At 33.9% G+C, this 11,679-nt stretch overlaps 1 protein-coding gene across 1 annotated transcript in view; it reads left to right on the plus strand.

Annotated features, from left to right (window-relative positions):
• Positions 1 to 9,238, plus strand: part of LOC112506587 (peptide chain release factor PrfB2, chloroplastic) — a 17,497-nt gene extending 8,259 nt beyond the window's left edge. The window contains exons 2-7 of the mRNA XM_025110739.1: positions 5,563 to 5,775; positions 6,237 to 6,338; positions 7,102 to 7,239; positions 7,659 to 7,963; positions 8,023 to 8,176; positions 8,805 to 9,238. Of these exons, the coding sequence (XP_024966507.1) occupies positions 5,563 to 5,775; positions 6,237 to 6,338; positions 7,102 to 7,239; positions 7,659 to 7,963; positions 8,023 to 8,176; positions 8,805 to 8,939 (1,047 nt within the window). The 3' untranslated portion in view covers positions 8,940 to 9,238. The remainder of the gene's footprint in view (positions 1 to 5,562; positions 5,776 to 6,236; positions 6,339 to 7,101; positions 7,240 to 7,658; positions 7,964 to 8,022; positions 8,177 to 8,804) is intronic.
• The last annotated feature ends 2,441 nt before the right edge of the window (positions 9,239 to 11,679 follow it).

Raw genomic sequence — 11,679 nt, forward strand, 5'->3', positions numbered from 1 at the left:
GTTTCTTATTTGTGTCTATATATATACACGCCTCTCCTTTGTAATTAATTATTCAGTAAATAAGAATACTTCTTCTCTCTGTCCCTCTGATCACACTTTAAAAGTTTGAATGGATCCATCTGTATGATATTTAATCCTAAATACCCATCTACACCCAATTGCTTTGGAACCTGGAGGTAAATTTGAAAGTTCCCAAGTACTGTTAGATATTAGGGAATCCATTTCATCATCAATTGCCTCCTTCCAAAACGCAGAATTTCTAGAGGTTATAGCCTCTTTATATGTTCTAGGTGCATCCTCTACATTAAGTAGAACTGGTATTTTATTAATAACATTATTCTCATTATCACCTTCAACAAGGAAGATTATAGCTTGAGAATCAATAAAATCACGATCCAAATTTCTTTCCTTTCTAGCCCTTTCACTTCTTCTAGGTGCACTAGAAGATTCTGCCATATTCCTCTTATTGTTAGAGTTCAAATCTGGGCCAGAAATATTTCATGGGATTTGAGTCACATTTTCATTTGTGCTTGTTGAATCATGGCGAAATTTATTCTCAAAGAAATCTACATCTCTTGCTTTAATAATAACATTCAAATCTAAATCTAAACAACGATAAGATTTAGAATTTTTTGCATATCCCACAAATACACTTTTTAAACCTTTAGGTCCTAATTTAGATGTATGAGGTAAGGGAACCTTATAATAGGCTAAACAACCCCAAACTCTAAAATAGCTAATGTTAGGCTTTTTACCCTTCCAGATTTCATAAGGCAACACTTTTAGTTCCTTTGCAATTATTCTATTACTTACATGACATGCTGTAAGCAAGGCTTCACCCCACAAATTCTTTGGCAAGTTTGTACTGACTAACGTAGCATTAATCATATCTTGCAAAACTCTATTCTTCCTCTCAGCAACACTATTCTGTTGAGGTGTATACGGTGCTGTCCTTTGATGAATCAAACCTTGTGATTCACAATATGAAGAAAATTCGGTGGAAAAGTATTCACCACCTCTATCACTTCTTAGAATTTGTATCTTTTTGCCTCTTTGGTTTTCTACTTTAGCCTTATATATTTTGAATGTTTCAAACGCCTGATCTTTTGATTTCAACAAATAAACATAGGTATATCTAGAACAATCATCAATGAAAGTTATGAAACACCTATTTCCACCTCTAGTTAGTTGTCCATTCAATTCACATATATCAGAATGCACTAACTCTAAAATTTCAGATTGTCTATCCATTTTAGGAAAAGGTTTTCTTTTCATTTTCGCTTGAACACATATTTCACATTTATCTTTATGTTCACCATTATAGGAAATAATGCCTTGTTTTAACATATCTTTCATAGTCCTATAATTTATGTGTACTAAACGATGATGCCATAAATTGAAAGTAGAACATTCAATATTAAAATTGGAAATAAAATTGCAAACATGCAAGTAAGCAGAACTAGCAATTTTATTGATATTGAGTTTGAACATGCCATCACAAGCATATGCTTTTCTTACAAATACATTGGCTTTGGACAAAATCACTTTGTCCAATTCTATCACAGCCTTAACCCCACTTTTACAAAGTTTAAAACCAGAAACAAGATTCTTCCTAATGTTAGGAACATGAAGAACATTCATAAGAGTTAACTTCTTTCCAGATGTGAATTGGATCTCCACGTTTCCTGAGCTAACAACCTTTGAAGTATGATTATCACCCATCATCACTTCATGTCCATCTTCAGTTTCCTTATAAGTTTTGAACAAGTCTTTGTTGTTGCAAACATGTGTAGTTGCACCAGAATCATACCACCAATCATCAGTTGTTGTTGTCATACCAGCCATATGCAGTTCCTGAATCATTCCAATGTTCATTTCAGAAACCATAGCAGTGATTTCTGTGGTATCAACTTGTTCCACAACATTTGCAGATTCATCCTTCTTGTTTGAATTCTGATTTTTCTTTTTGGGATTCTTGCAGTAACGTTTAATATGCCCTTTGTCACCACACTTGTAACACACAACTTCAGACAATGGTTTCTTGTCTTTCTTGTTGTTCTTGGAAGAATTCCATGTGCCTTTTCTCTTCTTGTCATTTCCTTTGTTGTTCTTTCCTGAATCAACATAATTAACCTGAGAACTTGATGCACCATTCAGATTCTTTTCACGAATACGAGTTTCCTCTTCAATTCGTAAATGTTTCTGAATCTGATCCAAAGTAAGATCCTCTGAAGTGTGCATCAATTTCTTCTTGTAATTGTGCCAAGAAGATGGTAACTTTGTAATGATGGCCCCAACCAATAATTTTTTTGGGATTTCAATGTTAAGATTTTTGAATTTGGAAACCAGAATGAGAAATTCATGAACTTGATCTAAGATAGAAACATTATCTTCCATAGTAAATTCAAAGAATTTAAAAGTGATGAACTTATATGTCCCTTCCTTTTCAGCGGTGTATTTCTCTTCAAGAGAATTCCAGATTTCTCTTGCATAAGTCATTGGTGTGTACAGATCATACAATCGATCAGTGAGGGTACTCAGAATGTATCCCCTGCATAGTGTTTCATCTTGATCACGCTTCCTTTGTTCCTCTTCAGTCAGAACGCCTATGTGTGGGTGTGGCGCTTCCAGAACATAGTAAACTTTGAATGCAGTTAACAGAAATTTCATCTTATACTTCCAGCGAGTAAAGTTCATCCCATCCATTCTATCCAGTTTGATTGTGTCGCTTCCAGAAATCCTTAAACCAGCACTCTGATCCATGATTTAATATTCTTTAAGATTGTTGAAATATGACAGATCTTCAGAATTGAGGACGTGATAATCACTATCCTTAAAGAATATTAGCCCCCACTATTTACGCCGGTGGTTCGAGACTAATTTCTTCCTAGGATTCAACCTCAATTAACAGAACTTTATGCAGCGTACATAAAGTTCACATGAACATCAAACGATTGTAATTATGTATGTGTTGAAAGTGTATCAGATAATGTTATCTATTCATATGCACTCTTATATAGTAGTTAAAACGAATCAACATGACTCTTCATGAATCAACACACCTTTTGGAAAGTTAACTACCAAAAATAACTACCATTAACTACCAATACGTTGTCCCTTAAAAAATAACTACCATTAACTACCATTACGTTTTCCCTCAAAAAATAACTACCATTACGTTTTCCCTCCAAAAATAACCGCCATTAACAGAATTAATTCTGTATAAAAATAATGACGAAATTATTTTTCTAAGGATGCAAAGGTGCAAAAGTGCTAAGTCTTTGATTAATTAATATATATTAATCATCCACCAATTCCCTCCAAAAGCCTCCTAAAAGACTTTCAAACATTTGAGTGGAATAGTATTTATTAACACACTTTCACTTTTCTCACCCATCTATGTGGGATACATAATATACAAAATTGTAGATAAAACCCATAAGTTCCAACAGACATCATGTAAGTTGCTCAATTGTTACCGCATAATAGCACAGGTGATCCAAATAAAGACAAATGGAAATATCGAAAAGCAAATTGTACCCACATAATTTTCAGAACTGCCATTTGCAAGACCACAGATTCAGTGTTGGAACGGGAAACAACTTTTTGCTTTGAAGAAGACCATGAGATAAGATTGAAGCCTAGGAATATACAATAACCACTTGTGATGCGGTTGTTGTCTGACATGATGCCCCGCTTTATTCAGCACAACTAACAAACAACAATTTAACTCAATCTATATAGACAATCTAATCCATTAAGACAGCTTAATCCATACCAAGCTAAAAGCTTAATGGAAAAAACAACCAAACAACCCCTTATTGAATATAAAGTTGCCTCTAAACCTGACAATACTTTTGACTGTTCCTGTTCCTCGATTAATGGTAGAGGGTCTAGTTGACAAGGAACTGTTTAAAACCCCAAATAGAAAAGCACTAAAAGAGAGATTGAAATGAGAGTACATGGATGAATCTCTTTGGACACAGGGACACGCAAGGGAAACAAATGACTCAAAAACGTCGAAGCTAGACACTGGTAAATATAGGACCCTTAAACATGCATAAAATAAGAATGATTTTAGTGCTGGGAAATAAATATATCTGTAAATCAAATGACTTCATGTGGGGTTCATTCTGGAGTTCCCACATTTGGCTATTTACAGCAAGAAGGGCCTTGGAAGGAACACAACCATGAGTAACACATGTTCCACCAATCACATCTCATTCGATAATGGCAGTTTTCAGATCCTGTAGAGGTCAAATGTTATTTTTTAAACAAAATGCTTGCACATAGGAACAAAACACAACCAAAGTCTCATAGCAAGTGAAGCATATAAATTGGCAATATGCATTACGTGTCCATCCGTAAGGATAGCTCAAGTGTAAGTAGCATGGTCCTAATTTGACTGTAGACCCCTAAAATGATTGGTATTTGCAATTTTCTTCTGTGTGTGTATGTGTTACTTTACTTATCCTTTAAACATAAGTTATCATATATATACATGGATCAGCGACAGAGGAGCCTAATAGATATGCGTGAGCATTCTACTTGAATACTACAATGAATATACTTACTTGAATCTATCAAAGGCAGAGGACTTAAACAGTTGAACTAAGTATTAAAACAATTTAGATTCAAATAACCAAAGTAAATTAATACCAGAGTGCTTCTCCTTTTTACTGAAATGTTCAAGCTTTCAGTTTGTGTATCTATTTTGTTCTATAATGTTGCTAACTTTGAGCCTCGTCAGGGCATTTGGAGAAATTGTTAATTTGACCCACATTTCTGTCTTCCAAATCAAGGGTCTTTGTTTGATTTCTTACCTTTTTCTTCCAAAGTTGATATGAAATTTGAAGTTATTGAGAAAGAATTGATAGCTATGTAAAAGGAAGCAAGAAGTACTACATTTATATATGAGAAGAGTGCTACCATAAGAAAATTAAGCTAAAAAAGGCTAAATGCATCAATGTGAAGATCGAGGGTGGCCCTATGAGGATTAGACGGTTAGACAAATGAGAGTTATGGACATAGCCTTTTTCTGAAACACAAGGGAATTATTGTATACAAAGACTCATCTTTCAACCCTTGCAAACCTAGAGTTATTTAGGAGAATAACCTTATGACATTTATTTAAATGCATGACCTTCTAATAGATTTAAGAACGTCGCCGCCTAACAGAAGAATGCCTCTTTCTAATACATGAATGCCTTAAAGTCTTTCAGAAGATCATGGATTTTAAAAAAATATGTCAGAAGGTTAGTCTCCTAAATAACCTTGCAAACCTAGCATGTACTGGGGTTCTTAAGGTGAAACTTGAATTTGAGAATTATAGCGATTGAATGTTCTAATATTAGGATGGACGCTAATATGGAGTTTTGTTTTGGATGAATATAATCCAGAACTGAACATCATGCATGTTTTTCCTGTTAAGTTGTAGAAATATTTATTCAATTGTCTATATAGTGATTTGGTTTTGGTTTGAAGTGATATTATACTTTTGGGATCAAAATCCCATTTTTTTTTATTGATGGTTGGTAATAGTCTTATTTGTTGGTGTGGCAGTGGAAGAAGTTAAAAGTAAGGCTGGAGATGCTCTCATTTCAGTTGGAAAAGCCAGACCTATGGGATGATCCTGCTCATGCTGCGCGAATAAGCCGAGAGCATGGCACGCTCATGGGTAAAATGAAGGAAGTTAATGGACTTGAGCAAGGCTTACTCGAGCATATTGACATGATCAAGCTTTCTCGTGAAGAGGACGATCCTGATTTGGAATTGGTGGGCCTCAATTCTTGTTTTACTAGCCACTTATTTTCTTTTGTGCCTGTTTTTTGTTACATGAGTAGTGCTCCATGTTTTCTTCTAATGCGCGGTTATCTGAAGTGAGCCCTTTGTTTGATACAGTGTTTGATTGTGTTAAAATACTGTCATTCTTGACAGTTAGGAAGACCATTCATTGATCTTATCCTGTTTTGTTTGAATTCCTACCACAAAATACACCTGAATATTTTGTTTATTGATATACTATTGAAGTTAACAAGATATATAAGAATTCTTGCTACAGCTTTGGGTGCAGGCAAATTACTAAAGACAAGATTGTGTATGGTTTTCCATTTCTTGCAACTATTAATGTGTGTGACTAATACTCGTTGCACTCTTTTAAATCAAACTGATGTATTTTTAAATTTATAAGATTTTTGAGCATGGTACTGTTTTAACTCTTACTAAATGTGGTACAGGAATCAGTGAAAGCATTGTTGAAGATGAGACAAAGTTTGAAAGAAAAGGAGCTTGAAGCTTTGCTAGCTGGGGAACATGATTCTTGCTCATGTTACATGGAGGTTGGTTTTGTCCTTAGAACTTTGGGTGCCTATGAAGACGTCTTGCCCCAAGGGCTGACGACCTTTTTATGGAGTGTAGCATTAAACTAATCCCATCTGCCATAAAATAAATACAATAATTTTCTTGTTGGGATAACCAAACCAAACCAAATGAACCCATTATCTTCCACCCGAAGGTGGGGGTATCAGGTATGCGGAGGGTAAGATGTATGCAGACCTGACCTCTATCCTAAAGAGTAGAGCGGTTGTTTTGTGAAGACCCAATTTTCTTGTTGGGATGTTCCACATAAATCCAGAGTTTACTCCTTGCCCGTTGGTATTATTGCAACATATTGATAGGTGATCGCATTAATTTGGTTCACAAGATTCCCCTATTTGTGATGGTTTATGGATATTTTAGATATCTGATTATCAGTCAAAGACGAGGTTAGCAGCTATTAGTAGTCGCTACATAAATTTGGCCAACATCACCCTTTTGATCCATACGCTCAAAGTGCATGTGTTAAACACCTCTATGGTCATGAATTTAGTTTTGGCAAAATATAACCGCCCCTAGTATTCTCAACCATTGGATAAAGATAGATGGATAGTTTGGATGAATCCCCTTCTCCTTTTTTAGTGTTTTTTGTTGAACCCACTGGCCACCCTACTCATTAAACTATATTTCATATTTTGAGATGGAGGGAGTAATTGGGATCATAATTTTGTTAATTTTGTTGGGTGGCAACACTTTAGTTGCACTTAATGGACTACTATATGTTAGGTTCAAGCTGGGGCAGGCGGCACCGAGAGCATGGACTGGGCAGGTATGGTGATGCAAATGTATAAAATGTGGGCTCAACGCCATGGATATGGAGTCACTGTTGTGGATGAAATGCGTGGTGAGATTGCAGGAATTAAGGTTTAACATGCATTATCTCTCATTCGTTCTTTACGTTCTTTCTTTAAGATAAAAACATAAGAAAAGAAATCTGATAAAAATGAAAAAGAAAAGAGCGATGAATAACTTATTCGACCATTGTTATTTCTCACATTTATGCAAGAATGTTGATGTGTTTGCAAGGGCCAAGGCTACCTCAGCTGGAAAACAAAGGCTAGGCCTTGGCGATCCTCTCTGTAAGTGGCCAGTTCGAGTCTCCTTGAGGCCACTGAGAATTTTCTGGCCGTTATCTTTAGGGCCCCATGGGATTAGTCGAGGTGCCTGCAAGCTGGCTCAAACATCTACAGTTACCAAAAATAAATATATAAATTTCTCAAAAAGAAACACCAAGACAGTAGAGATACAACTATGTTAATGGTGTTTCTTGATGTTTGTATCAGAGGGCAACGGTTAGAGTAGATGGTGAATATGCATACGGATATGCAAAAGCAGAAGTAGGGGCACACCGATTGGTTCGCATATCACCTTTTGATAGTGCCAAGCGCCGCCATACTTCGTTTGCCGCCGTTGCCGTGACCCCCATTTTAGGTGATGGATCTCACCAAGTTCAGATCAATGAATCGGATCTCCGAATAGAAAGATACCGATCCGGAGGAGCCGGAGGGCAGCATGCTAATGTAACGGATAGTGCCGTACGAATAACTCACATACCTACCGGAATCACTGCATCTTGCCAAAACGAAAGGTATAATTTACACAATTGCCCTACCATCCACCAACTGTTGACCGTTTTTGTTTTTTTAGGTCACAGCATCAGAACAAGGCCTCTGCAATGGCGGTACTGCAATCGCGGTTGGATCAACGTGAGATGGTTCGCCAAGCTCAGATGAATGCACAATATACACAGTCTTTAACTGACAATAGTTGGGGCAATCAAATACGTTCGTATGTACTCCATGTACGTGTAGTCTACTACATTTGTCTTATTTAGGGTGTGTTTGGTATGTGGACTGGACTAGAGCGGACGGGAGTGTGGTAAATGGGTGAAAAAATTGTGGAAAGTTTTAGGGTTGTAATATGACATGGGTAATTTAGTAATTTGACAATCTTGTCTCGTCTCTCTGATTTTTGTTCTACCTATTTTGTGGGACAAAAAGTCCATTTAGTCTTGTCTCTACTGTTGCTCCAAATTTGGGACATCAAGGTTTTGTTCAGTCCCATCCTGAGGGTGCATTTTGTACGTAGTTCAGACTACACATGACTGGACGGGCCAGAGTGACGTAGGTAGACAAAGGAATCGTGGAAGGTTTTAGGATTTCAATTTGACATGGTTAGTTTAGTAATTTATCAATCTTATCCCGTCTCTCTAATTTTGATTCCAACTATTTTGGTGGGACAAAAAGTGCATTTATGTCCCATTCAGTCCTGTCATGTCCCTGTCGCACCAAACATGGGACAACAGGTTTTTGTTCTGTCATGTCCCTGTCGCACCAAATATGGGACAACAAGTTTTTGTTTTGTCATGTCCTACGACATCGAGTGTCATGTTTGTTATTATCTTATTTGACTGCTCTAAACTCTTGCAGCCTTATCGAATGGTGAAGGATCTTCGTACCAATTTTGAAGTTTCGGACCCTGATTCAGTACTTGAAGGTGAAATAGACGACTTCATCTTGAGCTTTCTGACGGAATCCATGGATAAGGAAAACGATGAGGTATAAGAAAACACGAGTAAGATGGCAAATTCTCTGATGTTGCATCATGAAGATATCATAACCAAGTGACCTTAATCTTGAAGAAACAGTTGTATGCTGTGATGGTAGGAGATTCAGTTGCTACTTGTCGATGGAAGTCGAATGATATTGGGGCTTATATTATCGAATGTTTTGGTCAATAAGTTGTATAAACATTTAGAGGAATGTTATATCATTTTCAAAGACATTTGATATAAATCATACGATCAAAACAATTAGGAATACGAGACAAGATGGGTAATTCTATCACCTGCTTTGCTTATCTCATTTTCATCTGTTTGGTCTGGTCTGGTTTTGGTTGCGTACCTAAAGTATTTGTAAGAACATTATGATATATTTTCTCATGTATATGATGATAAATTTTAAAACACGACGAACTAATGCAATAATTCATTAAATATGATAACAAAATTTCACGCGAGACTGATTTTTTTTATGACAAGTGACTATCTTTTTTAGATGATTCATTAAAAACATGATTCGTTTTGACGTATGGGTACTCGAAATGGGAGCAGGTTTGAAAAAGGATCTTTGAGTGTTTAGGGATGGTTTGAGCTATGAAATCTTTGTTAAACCGGTAACCTTATATGGTTTTATATTTTTGGAAAACCTCATTTATCGAGTTGTTGATGTTAACAAGTGATCAAAATCGGCTGTTTTGTTTTGATTTTGATTTTTTCTACCATTCATCTTTTTTTCTTTACATATGAATTTTAAACTGATTCAGAACCTTGATTTTAAAATATAAATTGAATTTTATGTACAAATTATAGTTAAGATTCACATGTGAATCTATGTTAAGATCAATGTCTTGACATATGATTTTCAAACTAATTCAGAATCACGATTATGAATTTTAGATTGATTTTTACGTACAAAGTTGTGATTAAGATTCACATGTGAATCTACGTTAGGGTTCGCATTTTCACATATGAACTAATGAAAAATATCGGTATTAATGTTCACATATGAGATTTAGTTCGATTTGTGGATTGTTTAATCTCCAAGATTTCAAGGTAGAAAATTGGATTAACAAATCAATGATTATCAATATCCAAACATTTTTATTAAAAAAAGTAGGAGATTAATTAAGATATTTGATTTTTTTTTCATAGTTTATCTATATTATATTATAAAACATTTGACAAAAACTCTTAAAAATAATCTTTTATACATGAAATACTGTTTATTGATGCATGTTACTTAAAACTCAAGATTACAAGTAAATTTTGCATAATTACAACTTATTAAGCTCCATATTGGAATTTGTGTAACTAACTGTAGATAAATATAATCAAATATAAGATAAATTCTCATTTTTAAATATATTTAAAATATAATTACGATAATTATTGAATTCTAATAGAGTACTTAGTTATTATTAAACCAAAAAAATAATTACTTCGTCATTAAACCTAAATCAAATTATAATAAAAAATTGAATTAAAGAAATTACAAAAAATGAGAATTTTTATATATATTTTTTAATTTTATGATATCTTCAAATTTATTAAGAAAAATGTTATTACTTGCTCAAAACAACATAAATTCATATTATAACATCGACATAGACCAAAAAAGATAAAGTGAAAACATTGAAGTCGGGATATATCTCGCTGCATTGCGCGACTACCCTTCTAGTCTTAATTAGTAAAATAAGACTTAGAAATAGAATTTTAAACTAGTGGTTAAGATTATTTCTCCTATTCTTTTAAGGTTTCTCATTTAAAGCTCTACATACATACATACATACATACATACATACATACATACATACATACATACATACATACATACATACATACATACATACATACATACATACATACATAGAGGTGGTTTACTTTGCAAACCCTCCATTTCATATAAACTATACAAACTAGCATCAACCAATAACATAATTCCATTTTTTTCCTTTATTTATAATGCATAAGAGTATGATTGTCCTTTAACTTATAATAAATAATCTTGGCAATAATTTAATTGTGTCTAAATCTAAAAGATTATATAGATCAGAGGTTTTTTAGGAAACGATCAATCAATTTATTTCTAATAGATACTTACCAACATTAATATTTTATATTATTTTATTAAATAAAAATAGTTCATCAATTTCAGAGTTTATTTATAATCATCTTTTTCTTGGTAAATTTTTTAATTTCATTTTCATAATAACAAAAGAAATCGGTATTTTTTTTAGTTTACAAATCTTTCCAGATTTATTAATAATATAGTTGTGATAATTTTCAGATTTTGAGTATATTGTTTTGTTTTATTTATAAAATTTATGAATAAATTGATTTCCTTACAAATTTCATTAATGAAATCATGTTATCCAGTTTTCAAAATGTTTCATTCATGAAACTAATTTCATTTTAGTTACGAACCATGAAACTAATTTCATTAATGAAATCATATTATTTAGTTTTCAAAATGTTCCATTGACTGAATCATATTTAGTTTCATTAATAAACCAATTTCATTTTTGTTAGAAACCATGAAACCAATTTCATTTTGGTTTGGAAACATGAAACCAATTTCACTAATGAAATCATATCATCCAGTTCTCAAAATGTTTCATTCATGAAATCAATTTCACTAATGAAAATCATGTTATTCAGCTTTCAAAAAATATTATATTAACTGAAACATATCTAGTTTCTGTTGGGTCACCTATTGATTTGGTGATGACCCACTGATCTGTTCC

This window comes from Cynara cardunculus (assembly GCF_001531365.2).
Source record: "Cynara cardunculus var. scolymus isolate 2C chromosome LG 2, CcrdV1, whole genome shotgun sequence".
NCBI classification, from domain to species: domain Eukaryota; kingdom Viridiplantae; phylum Streptophyta; class Magnoliopsida; order Asterales; family Asteraceae; genus Cynara; species Cynara cardunculus.